General features: G+C 42.9%; 1 protein-coding gene across 1 annotated transcript in view; it reads left to right on the top strand.

Moving 5' to 3' along the window:
- Positions 1-13,900, top strand: part of ZFYVE9 (zinc finger FYVE-type containing 9) — a 56,019-nt gene extending 42,119 nt beyond the window's left edge. Inside the window, exons 9-18 of the mRNA XM_018552457.1 lie at positions 550-705; positions 2,178-2,402; positions 5,148-5,230; positions 6,386-6,490; positions 7,404-7,554; positions 8,719-8,799; positions 9,755-9,917; positions 10,243-10,348; positions 11,578-11,754; positions 13,105-13,900. Of these exons, the coding sequence (XP_018407959.1) occupies positions 550-705; positions 2,178-2,402; positions 5,148-5,230; positions 6,386-6,490; positions 7,404-7,554; positions 8,719-8,799; positions 9,755-9,917; positions 10,243-10,348; positions 11,578-11,754; positions 13,105-13,266 (1,409 nt within the window). The 3' untranslated portion in view covers positions 13,267-13,900. The remainder of the gene's footprint in view (positions 1-549; positions 706-2,177; positions 2,403-5,147; positions 5,231-6,385; positions 6,491-7,403; positions 7,555-8,718; positions 8,800-9,754; positions 9,918-10,242; positions 10,349-11,577; positions 11,755-13,104) is intronic.
- The last annotated feature ends 29 nt before the right edge of the window (positions 13,901-13,929 follow it).

Below are 13,929 nucleotides of genomic sequence, written 5' to 3' on the forward strand. Positions count from 1 at the left end.
CAGCATATCCCCCAGGAGTTTAAGAATCTTCATTTGAATAGGATTTTAATAAGCAATATTCGGTTGGAAGGCACTTTTATTTCCAATTTTCCCTTAGGCAGCAGAATGGTTAGAAATAAACATGCTTTGTATGCCGATTCCTGTATTGTGCACTCAGCTGGTCTCTTGGAACTCTCTAATACTGGACGGGCTAATTTATAGGTAAAGTAGTTCCAGATTCCCCTCTGATGTAGATCAATGGCCATGTCATTTACAGTGATTTGTTTGTTGAGCTGTTGATGTTCTCCAGTATTTGCTGTACTTTCATATTGGAGATTTATGGACACCTAGACATTTATTGAGCCAGACGCAGATTTTTCATTGGCTCTAAATCACATGGCTGCTATAAATTCCTTCTATGAAAAAAATAACTCTGGGAAAGGTGATTGTTTTGCTTTTTATAGCAACAGGTAGGAAACCTTTTCTTTGTCACCACAATAAATATCCCATGTTTGTTTACAGGCAGATTAACCGGTCTCATTAAGTGTTCAGTATTTTTGTTTTCTGCAGATGTGAACAGGAAGTGCTGGTGTTTCACCACAAAAGGCATGCATGCTGTTGGCCAGGCAGAGATCGTCATCCTGCTGCAGTGTTTGCCAGATGAGAAATGCTTGCCTAGAGACATCTTCAGCCACTTTGTGGAGCTCTACAAAGAGGCCCTGGCAGGTAAGACAGGAATACGTTTGTCTGTTTATCAATGTAAGATACTGGTCTCTCTGAAACCTGAATGTCAGACAAAACAATGTTTTCGACTTGTATATTATTATTATTGTTGTTGTTATTATTAAATAGGCCTTGCTCTATAGGCCTTATTCACACGAGAAAAAGCCGGCATGTACAGCTCCGTGCTGCGTGCACAGCCGTATTGGGCTGCTCCTGGGAAGGACAGGTGCTGCGTGTGATTAGTACACAGCCCTTGTCCTTCTCTATGGGAGTACGCGGCCGTCTTGCAGGTGTCTGTACTCATACGCTGACAGGAAGGATCCTGTCTGCGTCCGAGCCGGGACACCCGCACCCGTACGTACCTGCACTTGGGGTGAGCGTAGGGTGACGTACGGCTGCGTACTCCCATAGAGAAGGACAGCGGCTGCATACTAATCACACGCAGCACCAGTCCTCCCCGGGAGCTGCCCAATACGGCCGTACACAGAGCACGGAGCTGTATGTTCCAGCTTTTTCTCGTGTCAATGAGGCCTTAATGTTTGCTACACTGGAGTTTGTTAGACTACCTTGTAGGGTAACATTCTATATGCTGTATTACTCTATATTGACGATTGTTAATAAGAATAAAGGAAATGAGCACTGGTGAGAATTCTGTATTTGTTGGGTTTTATAACTTGTCACCTTGTGACAAATTGTGTACAGTAGTACATTTTGTGTTATACCCATTTTAGTACGGCAATAAATACGCTAGACCAACAGATGGTACAGGAGAATATAGGCTATGAGATGTTTCAAAGAGTTTATCTTATTGTTCTCCAATGCCAAGACCTAAATTCATTTTCCCCGCAGTACACTGTGGCTGCAGCTTCTGCTTTTCATTCATTATCCAACGTGAGCATTGCTAATTGGAGATTGCAAAGTCATTTTGACTGTTGGGGGGGGGGGGGGGGGGCAATGACTGGGTGATCAGATTGCTTGAGATAGACCACTGTCCTCAAACTAAGGTAGCTGTCCTCCTCATCTGTCTGCTATGGGGAAACTGACTTTCCAGGCCAGCGCTGGAGCACAATAACATAAATAATTTATGTAATGTTTTCCTGCATTCACCGTTCATCTAGCTTATTTTTCCCAGGCTACAAATGGGTTTTAAAGGCCGCTTAGTGGTGTGCAGCGTGGCCTTGCAGCACTGACATCAGTGCAGGAGTACTCGCAGGAAGGTTTTTTTTCCATGTTTGCACCAGGCACCTCCTGTTTCATCCACAATCAAACATTTACAGGTGTGTGTTTGCATTGTGGCACGTTAGATTGTAAGTTTCATCAAGTATTACTTCACAGAACTTGTAAATGTATAAAAAAAAATAATAGTATTCCTGACCATTCCTGACAGTTATTGCTTGACCTGATGAAACCTGCACCTTTCTATACAGTTCACAAGTGTTTTCCCTCTTCTAAATGTAATGTCTCTTTCACTCTAGGTAGCATGGTGGGGAACTTGGGACACTCTTTTGTGAGTCAGAGTTTCCTGGGCAGCAAGGAACACGGAGGATTCCTGTATGTGACACCTACGTATCAGTCTTTGCAAGATTTGGTTCTCCCTGCTCAGCCCTACCTTTTTGGAATCCTCATTCAGAAGTGGGAGACACCATGGGCCAAAGTTTTTCCCATGCGTCTTATGCTGCGCCTGGGAGCGGAGTATAGATGTGAGTACCAAAATCTATTGTGAAAAGAGGTTGAGATATAGATCTATATATAGATATCTATATCTATATATTAGGGCTGGTACTGATTTAAAATTGTCGTGTTCGTTTAATCAAATTTTTTTTTATCGATTAATTATGACGCATTGGCCTATACACATACAGCACAGCAATGAAGTAATAAAATGAACTAGGATCACACGAATCCAGTATGTTTATTAATCTCACGTGCCCCACTCAATATGGCCGCCACTTGAGTAGGGCAACTCAGAATAATAACGTGCTGGATTAGTGTGATCCTAGTTCATTTTATTACTTCATTGCTGTGCTGTATGTGTATAGGCCAATGCCTTGGCTGGCGCTCGTGCAGAACAAGTTTCTTGGGCAAACTCACCGACTCAAGTGGCTCCGTCGGCTAACGAAGGGAAGGGGGAGGAGTCCGGTGACGTCACAGACATCGACGCCCCCGCACTCCTCCCCCCTTCCCCTTCGTTAGCCGACGGAGCCACTTGGGGGAGGAGTCCGGTGACGTCGCCGGATCTCCGACGGGACTCCCGGAAGCCGGCGGAGAGGTGAGTGTTTTTATTTTTGGTCAAAATAATTTTAATCGATCAAAAAGTTTAACGATTAATCGAGAAATTAATCATTAATTTCTGCAGCCCTAATATAGATCTATCTACATATAGATATATACCGTATTTTTCGCTCCATAAGATGCACTTTTTCCCCCCAAAAGTCGGAGGGAAATGTGTGTGCGTCTTATGGAGCGCATCCCTATTGCCTGACACCCGGAACATGCAGTTTCGGGCGCCGGGCGAGTAGTTTTCTGTACATTTAGCTCTGCTAAAGCAGAGCTAAATGTACAGTGGGAGCCGCTGCTCGTTTAATACAAATATGTATTAACCCCTTCGTGACTGACGACATACAGTGTACGTCGCCAGCATCGGGGCTGTTTAAACAGACTCTCGGTGACTTTTGCCGCCGGGACTCTGTTTAAACTTGTATAGCCGACTGTCGGCTTTACAACAGATCGCTGTCGCCAGATCGCTTCTGCGTCCCGAAGAAGGGGCCGTCCACAGTCATGAAGGGGTTAAATGTATTAAAACCGAGCGGCGGCGGCGATCGAGTCCGCCCACCCCGCCGTGGTTTTCGGGTCCCCCGCTCCTCTGGGGGACCCGTGACCACGGGATAGGAGCTCACCATAGAGCCCCTAGAGCAGACGAAGAACGTTAGTCACAGCGCCACCTGTCTCAGCGGTCACGAACTGCAGCTTCTGTAACAGTTTCTGTTATGAAAGCACTTGTATGATGTTTATTACTGGTTTTAGATTATCTTTGCCTCATATGTTTCCAAGCCAACTGTAGGAAACAGTCTGACTAGGATAATGTGCCTGCCATTAACCTTTTCCTTTTTAGTTTGTTCAAACAGAAGCACTGTATAAAGTTTTTTTTTTGTCATCATCCAATAACTACAAAACAGAAGTGGCTTATGCCCCATCTCACTATTAAAGATAGTCTATTTTTCTTGTTATGTTAACCTCTTGCCGTCCGCCCGTTAAGAAAAAACTGACGGACGGCAGACTCGCATCCGCGGGTTGACGTCGCCAGCCGGCATTTTTTTCCTGCTCGCGCGCGTCCACGGGCAGGAAAGACCCGCTCGTTACTACAGCCGTTAACGGCTGTTTCACATACAAACGATTAGCGGCTCTATTGCCGCCGATCGGTTGTATGGCGTGAATTTCGGAGAGCCCCCCTCCAATCGCGAGTGCCGCCATCTCCCCCCTCCTGACCCCTCACCTTTAATCCCGGGATCCGCTAGCCCATCTGCGGCCCAGGACCGGCTCGGGAGGGCATCAGGAGAAGGAGGGAGATCAGCTCCTTGCTGTTCTCCCTCTGTAGTGTGAATGCAGAAGTGATGTGTATTACATCACTTCCGCATTCACCTGTCAGTCATCTGGCTCCTACTGCCAGAGAGAAGAAGCTGATGAAGCAAATCTGTGCTTCATCAGCTTCTTTTGGGGTCTCCAGGTGACATTAGGGGTCTAGAGACCCCTAATGTCTCCATAAAGAGGACCTGTCAGTGTACCTGTGCTATTATATAGGGGGATGGTATCCCCCTATGTAATAGCAATAACAAGTGTAAAAAAAATGTATTTATAAATAAAAAAAGTTTAAAAAAATAAGTCACAAACAAAAAAAGTAAAAAAAAAATAAGTCACAAAAAAAGTAAACCCCCCCCCTTTCGTTTACGCACATATAAACGTAAATATGCGTCGCATGCGCCAGCGCGCGAAAATGACAATTGCGCTACACATGTTACGTATCGTCGCGAACGTCGCAGTGAGAGCAAACCAGCTAATTTTTAAAGGGCGGATCCTTTCTGTATGGTCACTTTATTTTTTATGTTCCGCTCTAAAATGATCTGTAGAATTTGAAGTAGTCATTGCTCAGTAGATGTGATTTAGCTTAGCTTGACATTTGAGTCACTAATGTTGGTCTAAACCCAAATTGACAGTTTAAACTGTACTGATCAAAGTCTGGTATGTCTGAGTACTTTGGAGCTGTGATCAGTGAGAATCTAGAGCAGACCCTCAACGTTTTAACCTTTTTGCTTGCTCTTTTCCACTCCCTGTGTTTAAGTTGTATTGAAACAGTGATCTGTGAAGTATTGGGCACATTTGTATTGTTTAGTATTACTGGAATCATTACCAGGGCATGTCCTTATAAACTGTCTTCTGTTTCCATTTAGTGTATCCATGTCCGCTGTTCAGTGTCCGATTCAGAAAGCCCCTGTTTGGAGAGACTGGCCATACAATCATCAATGTCCTGGCTGTGAGTGTCCACACCTACCAGTCTGTCTTCAGCCTGAAGGAATATAACGTTTTCCTCTACGTTCTGTTCTGCAACACTTTTTGCTCTCCCCTAGTTTTTTTTTATTTCTATACTCTTATATTCTATACTCTTATATTGCCTATACATATAGAGGGATTGATGATTGCTATCTGTGATTCTGATACTAGCAGTTGCTGGTTTGACAGGCTATAGGATATAAACAGGTACCACAGGGAAAACTGGGAGACCTGCTTTGCATTAAGACCCAGCTCCATGTTTGTTTTTTTTTGTTTTTTTTTATGGCAGCTGCTATTGTCTGACTTTCAAGCTACATACTAAGGCCCTTGCCTCACCCGCAGTAATGCTAGACAGTTCACTGCCTTGAAACGAACATTCAATTTGTAAGTCAAGCAATGGCTGCTCATAATAAGTATTTCTCTTAATATAAAAATCTTTAGGTTAATGCCGCGTAACGTACTTTTTTCCCCAATTCACACACATACACACACATGCCATGCAGACTACAGCACACACCATGGTATATACATGTCGGATTAGAAAGGGGTCTTTTGAGGTAGCAAGAATTGTAAATTAATAATGAAATCCCTTCATGGATAAACCAGGATAAACCTTAATTTAAATCTTTCACCTTTTTTTATTCTATTTACGCTCTGCCTTTAGACCTACATATGAGCCCAAGCATGCAGGTCCTTGATCTTCACTTGTTCCGAAAATTGTATCTGTTGAGTTGGATTCCCCAGTATTACATAATGTTTACAGACCTTGTTCAATGAAATGTCTAAACCGCAAATATGTCCATAGTATAGCGGAGGACTGCAGACATGGCTTAGCAGTGTTTAATACCTTTTTGAGATTTTCATTTTTCTTTCTAATTGTCCCTGAACGTCTTTAGTCAGATTTTATAACCTAGTCAGATTTTATACCCAAGACCATCAGAGACTGATAGTCTCAGGTGTATTCATTAACTGTGCAGTGATTTATTGTCAGAGCTCCAGCAGTTTAATTTTATTTAACTATTTTTTAATTCCTGTTTATGAAATAACGTTCAGTGGGGTTTGAAGGAATTATTTAAACATGGGAAACCTGCTTCATCCATTTCCTCCCTCACCCTCTGCTTGTATGTTTCATATCTAGGATTTCCGCAACTACCAGTACACGTTACCAGTGGTCCAAGGCTTGGTGGTGGATATGGAAGTAAGAAAAACCAGCATTAAGATTCCCAGCAACAGATACAATGAGGTATTTGCTCTTGTGAAAGCTATACTGCTCTTGTTAAAAAAAGCTACTCTTGTACTTGTGTGTGGTGTGTGTGCTGAGCTTTAGTGCTGAAGTTCATTGTTAGTCTTCAGATCTGTGCCTGTGTCCTTGTGGATCCTAGGCCCAAGCTTTACAAGGAGTCTCGACTTCTGCTAAAGTCAGGAACATGTTCCACCCCTCCCTGCACTAATCCCTGCCCCTTTTTATTCAACTGTGAAATGGCAGAGTTTCTACTACTGAATGAAATTCTAGCATGCATGACAAATGAATACTGAGGTTTAGGGGAGGGGTGGGTAGACTTCAGCTCTCGGCTAAGGCAAAGTACAGGGCATAGGATCCATGCAGGCTCTACGGGATCACGGGGACCAATATGAAAATTTTTACCTTACAAATGCTTTAGTCTAGATCAGGTTCTGTTTAATGTTACATTGCAATAACAGGTTGGTTTTTATCTCAAGATGAGAGTTTATACAATTTAACTTGTGTACTTTCTTTTCAATTTATTTTCACCAATTACTGGAGGTTGGAAAAGAGCGTCCTGTTAAATGCTGGTGTATATGAGGTCTTTAATATCTGATGTGTTTGAGGCCAGCAGAGATCATAGAGATCAAGGATGGCTGACATTGGAGAAACTGCTTTAATAGGAAAAAATCCCAATCATATCCTGATGTAAATAAAGTCTCACTGAAAGATTTTGGTTTTTTTTCCCTCTCTCCACTTTCTATAGATCTATACTGTGTTTTATTCCTGTAGATGCTGTGTTGTACTGATTATATGATTTCCTGTGCAGCGTTGACTCCGTAGGCCATGCTGGCATTGTTTTCGTTAGCTCTATGGTTATCATGCTGACTTTTTCCCTGCTCATTTTGCTGTACTCATTTCTCTTGATTTGTAGATGATGAAAGCCATGAATAAATCTAATGAGCACGTCCTGGCTGGAGGCACATGCTTCAATCAGAAGGCCGACTCTCACCTGGTGTGTGTGCAGAATGATGACGGCAATTACCAGACTCAAGCCATCAGTATCCACAAGCAACCACGTAAAGGTGAGGACATTTGTGTCTGTATAGTGTGGATTCAGCCGATCAGTAGCCTCTAGTAATTGTAGGATTGGTGATTCATTTATATTAAGATGTTATTTAACAGGTTTAAAAGGGATTTTTTCACTTTCATGAAAAGTTCAAAAGCCTTGTTGCAGACTTAGTGGTTCTTGCATTGGGCTCACTTTCAGTATGCCCCTGTTTCCGTTTTAATAAGCTGCCTCCGGACCACTGCAGCTTTGAGAGTTTTAGCTGATTGGTTATAACCATAGTATATATTGTGTTTATGTGTATTATATATATAATACACTTACTTGGAAACCGCTTGCAATATTCGTGGTAGTGTAGTTGCAGTATAGAAATACACTGCACTCAGTGGACTTTTAAACTGGAAAAACATAATTTGGAATACCCTGAGCCCAAATGCATTGGGGTGCAAATTGAGGCTTTTACCTATACTCCTAAACAGCTAGCCATATCTAAACATCCAAACCCAGTTGAAATGTTTGAACTGGTTTATCTGTCAAAGTACTTATAAATATGTACGGTCAGTCACAAAATCCAGGCATCCCTGCCACACAGCATAGTCAGTTTGGTGACCTTAGTTTTTTTCTGCTGATGTTACAATATAGTTTAATGTCCCTGCCCTCACCCTGTGATTGGATAATAAAAAAGCAGTACACTGATGAGGTCATCACTCTGATCTGTCACCCTGTACACGTGCTTCAAATGTTGACTGACTGCTTTGTGTAAAGCAATAGAACTCTGGCGCCGAATGCTACTCCTCCCTCTATGAGTGATTGCTGCTGTGCAGGGGGTTATATGATACTGATGTTAGGACAATCTTGATATTTGTCAGATCTCTGTTAAAGTATATTTAATTGGTATACAAGTGGATGAAATGTCTTCTTCTTTTTTTTTTCTTTATCTTTTAAAAAAAAAAATATTCCCAGAGTTCAGCTTTAAGTTGAAATCCCCTTTAATAACCTAATGCAAAGAGGAGTTCCATGCAGTACCTTTAAGGCAACCAGTTGCAAGCCTTCAGTCATTATTTGCATACACTGCTTGCAAGCTGATAGAAACAGAATTCTTATAGCCATCATTACTGCACTCGCTTTGCCAACCATTTTTTCCAAGCCTGATAACCTTGTGACTTCTGTGTTACTGCAGTGACTGGTGCCAGTTTCTTTGTCTTCAGTGGAGCTCTGAAGCCTTCGTCTGGATTCCTAGCAAAGTCCAGCATTGTAGAAGGTAAGTGCTTTCATTGCAGTAATAAAACACGTGACTAAAATACTTTCCAGGGGATACACCTGCTGCCACCAGAAACCCAAGCTGTCTGGCTCAACGCTGGCTTCTATAGAGGACTAGTGGCTTCCTGATTCATTGCCCCCTTCTCTACAGTGCTTTTAAATAGATTTGCAGCTTAAACTGGACCTATACTTGTATGTTAACTGTTGCCAAGATAAGTAAAAAGCTCTAGAAGTGCTGGATCCCTTTTCTGGACAGTAATGCTATCCAAAGCTGACTCCTGTTCCAGTCCTGCAGTGAGAACTTCAGGAATTTTGTATGTAATCCTTGCTGGGGAGGGAGGCCTGAGAGTTCAGAATGTAGATCCTTGCTTTAAGAAGAGATCACATCATTAAATGTCTAGGCATTTAATCAAATGACCAGCACAGAAGGTTCCTGGTGGAGTCAATGGATTCTGGAGTGTCTGGGAATGTTTGTGTATTTAGCCAAAAGAGAATTTCTGAGGTCAGGCACTAATGTTGGAAGAGAAGACCTTCCTCACCGTCAGCGTTCCAATTCATCCCAAAAGTTTTCAGTAGGGTCAGGGCTCTTTGCTCTCCACTCGAGTTCCTCCACAGCAAACTCCTCAACCCATGTCTTTTGGGAGCTGGTTGTGAAACAGAACAGGGCTTCTCCAGACTGTTGGCCTAAGGTTGAAAGCTCAGAATTGTCTAATATGTTTTTTTGTGCTGTAGCATTAACGGCGCCCTTTACTGGAAACGCCTGAAATAATAATAATTTGGTGTGGTGTCCACAAACATATGGTGTAATTGGCCATGTTTCTTTTCTGCTGGTGTGCCCACTATCTGTTGACAACAGTTTGTTAAATTCTTTTACTGCATGCTTTTGTCCTTATTTGAAAATCATTCCCTCTCGTGGTTTCCTGTACTCATGTTCGTTTCTTTATCCGCTGGATCAGATGGGGTGATGGTCCAGATCACAGCAGAGAGCATGGATGCTCTGAGACAAGCCTTGCGGGAGATGAAGGATTACACAGTAACATGTGGGAAGGCAGATTCCGAGGAGAACCAGGAACATGTCTATGTGCAGTGGGTGGAGGACGACAAGAACTTCAATAAGGGGTAAACTTACACTTAATAATAAGCTTCAGTGGTTAAAATGACTGAAAAAAGCACTTTGTGTTGCCCTTAGAATTCAAACCTTTTCATGGATGGTGATTGTGTAAAGTTTTCTTTTCTTCTTCTTGGACCCTTGAATTTGCACTCTTTTCAGTGCACAGTTAGGTTTTTAATTGAGGTGCTGGGCCAAGAGTAAAAATTACTCCTACCTGCAGCTCTCCCTTTAGGCATGCTTGAGGCGACTTTGCTTTGTCTCTTGATAATTGTCTGTTTTAATCTGAGACTTGTATCCGGAACATGCTTCATCAGTCGTTTTTTTTTTCTGCAGAGTTATCAGCCCCATTGATGGAAAATCCTTGGAATCTGTCACCAGTGTTAAGATATCCCACGGCTCAGAATACAAAGCAAATGGGAAGATTATTCGCTGGACAGAGGTAGGAAATAACACACGCTGGGGTGAAGAGGACCCTGGGGCTACATTATAAAGTCAGGTTTGTTACATTCTAACACAGAATGTAAAAATAAGCTGGAATATTGTTGCTGTGAGTAACAATACCTTTCATCTTCGATTGGTCCTCTTCTGGGTTCAAAGCCTTCTGCCGTCTTGATAGGTTGGGCCGGGACGGCATTACTCCTGCACATGCGTGTTGTCCCAGCACAAAAGCATGCCAAGACTGTACGCTGAGACGCTCATGGTGCCGCTCAGTGTACAGTTTGAAAACTGCTGCCAGGTCGGTAGAAGCATTTATGACCGAAGAGACAGAGTCTCCACGCTGTCCCCCTTGCCATGACAGTCTTGCGATCTTTGGTACCCCTCATACCTTGGAACCTTTCTTTTTCTGTGGTTCAATGCCTGAAATCAGTACCAGAGATGCATTAGTCACTCGATGCACTGTTACTGTCGGAGGCTGCATTTGGGATTTTTAGACCCAGGGAGTCCAAAAAAACATTATCTCAGCACAAAAACATGCCGAGACTGTACACTGAGCTGCACATGGTGTCCATGTAAGTGTCAACTGCAGAATGTGCACATGTTTGCTGATTGTTGTGACAGGAACGAGTTATCAGTTACTTGGCTGTAGTAAATGACAGATGTATCACTTATATGGTCAGCCTACAGCAGATCTATTCTCCTAACCTTTCCCTTTATACTTCACCCCATAATAAAATCTATAGAGAGCTCAAAAATGCTATCCCACCTCCTTTCCTGTGCTGGTCATGTGACCAATGCTGAGGAATAGGCTTTCTGTACCTTTATTGTCATTACTACTCAGTGGCAGAAGATGTAAAGGATATAGGTCTGCTCTAAATCTGACCATACACTGGTAGATGTTCATATAAAAAAAAATGTCAGAACATTCGATAATTCCATCAGAGACTTGTAGAAGATTATTTGAAATTTCGTTTGACTTCAACATTCGATTTTTGTAAAGATTGGAGTTTCTCAAACGAAAACCACCTTCACAGTTGGAATAGAAAAAACTTCCATCCTTCTCAATTTTTTTTTGCCTCTACAGTCGAAATGGATAGTCAGTTTAACCACATAAACTATGAGGAAATCAAACAAAAGTTCTGAAAACAAATTTCTATTCGGAGGTAGATTTTTATTTGCCTGACATTATCTTCAGCATTGGTTTCACTTGCTTCTTTGGATTTCTATTAGGTATTTTTCCTGGAAAGTGAAGAGCAACAGAGCGGCCTTAGTGACCCTGCTGACCATAGCAGATTAACAGAGAATGTGGCCAAAGCCTTTTGTCTGGCACTGTGTCCACATCTGAAACTCCTTAAAGAAGATGGGATGACAAGACTGGGATTGCGGGTTACTCTTGACGCCGATCAGGTAAGATTTTATTTGTCTTTTGCAAATATGTAAATGGCAGGCTGGTATAAGGCTTGCTCCTTCATTGTCCAGTCACAACCTGCTGGCAAGGAGGTAACCTAGCTTTCTTATCCATTGATGATCACTGTCCACAGACACAAAGGGGGCATTCACCCCATCTTGGACCTCAAAGCCTTAACCTGGCCATACACCAGGGGGGGAATGGTGTCATACAACAGTCATCAGGGAGGAACCAGAAGTCTTTCTGCACCAAGAGAGTTAGAGCAGATCCTGATTTTAGCAGACCGCTAAGTTCCAGCTCTGTCAGCCGTATTCCATTTCAGGAGTAGACAATTGGAAGGAGATTTCGCCAGTGAGGAGCCTCTGGATCGAGGAGAGTGAGCTCTACACCCGTAGGGGTTCCTGGACCTGTGTCATCAGGTGGGGGACACCAGATGTGGACCTCCTGGCCTCCAGGTTCAAGCACAAATTCTGAATGCTGGCTCCCGTAGATTTTTTTCTTTGTAGTCGCATACAATATTTTGTACTCGCTGTAAAACCCTTTTTTTGGAGTTCAATGAGGGACACAGATCCCACCCCTCTGTTGTTTGATCATGCTCTTGGTACTGCTTTGCTACAAAACTGAGGGCTATTTTTTTTTTTATGTTTGCCAGTGTCCAACCCTCCTGTAGGTGGCAGGATAACTCGAAGGTTTAAGACCTGATGTGTCTCTCAATGGACTCCAAGAAAATGATTTTTTTTCAGTACAAAAATCCTATTTTATTGCTCTTCAGCAGAGAGAAGGGCTGTGTACATTTTCAGGACTGGATTGGCTGTGTATTTAGCAGTTTGCCTGGTGTTCAGTTATAAAAAGGAACTGAACTCTGCAACCTGTGCCCCATAAAAGCAGGCAGTCATAGGCACAGCTGATCTTTCCCCATTGCTGACTTACAATACCTTGTTCTGCACTGTGTCTCTGTGTTGAGACAACCATCTTGGTAGTGGCAGGGCTTTAACTTATGTCAGAGCCTCCAGTAAAAGCAACAGTGAGCAGCAAGGAAGACACATCACCAAATCTCCTGAGACTGTCAGGCAGAGGCAGCAGTGCCTTAGATCTGACACTGTAGATATATAGCTCTGTGGCTGTAGGCTTGCATACCAGGAAACAAAGTGCTTTTTTTTTCTCTTCTAGGGAGGGGTTCTAGGTACTCCTTAAGCACAAGTAACATTTCTACATTTTAACTATAACATAACAAATCTTTACTTTTTAAGTTAAGTTCCACTTTAATTATTTTGCATTTGGTTTCTCCACAAGGGTACAAACTGATAAAACTGTGCAGTGAAATGTGGTGCTTCTCTTATGTTTTTCAGGTTGGATACCAAGCAGGAAGCAACGGCCAACCTCTACCTGCTCGCTACACCCATGACTTGGACAGTGCCTTGGTGCCAGTGATTCATGGGGGCACATGCCAGCTGAGCGAGGGCCCAGTAACCATGGAACTCATTTTTTATATCTTGGAGAATATCTCATAGGGGCGAAACAAGCATCTCCTCACAAGCTGCCGCCGGCTGAAACATTTGCACTTTAATCATGGAAGATTCATCATTTTTTTTCCTAACACTTGTACTAGGTCAGAATGTGAGGGGTGAACAGCAGAACGCTTTAAATCTTCTATGCATAGCCAGTGGAAGGTGCCAGACTGCTGTTTGGCACGATGTTTCCAAGCCCGGAGATTTCACAAACGCCTGAGGATGATCGTAAATGAGGCGAAAGGGAGGAGAAAGAGACCCTTGTAGGTGCAAAAGAGACAAATAATATCCTATTTACAATCAGGAATCTCACGTTGACCTCATTGCAACCATCGCTGCAAACTCTTCTGCTTGTGTTTTATGTTTTACTTGTTCACCTTACTCAAGTTTACACTGACAAGACCAGCCTGAACCGTCTGTCCTCTTTGGTTTGTAGCCCCCACATCCAATGCATGGCTAAGGGGACACAGCCTAAATTGTCGATTTCATAAACCAGCCTGAGCGCATGAAACCAGCTGCCGATTGTCAGGCTGAGTCTTCGCTTTGCAGGTCCAGCAATATTATTTTTTTCATTATTTTGTACTATTCAGGAGCGCACAAGATCTGTCCTTGCTGTAGTCTCATGAAAGTGTCAGCTTTATCCATTAGCCTACATGGTGGGGGGAG

Source organism: Nanorana parkeri, unplaced genomic scaffold (genome assembly GCF_000935625.1).
Source record: "Nanorana parkeri isolate BGI_ZX_2015 unplaced genomic scaffold, ASM93562v1 scaffold89, whole genome shotgun sequence".
Lineage (NCBI taxonomy): Eukaryota > Metazoa > Chordata > Amphibia > Anura > Dicroglossidae > Nanorana > Nanorana parkeri.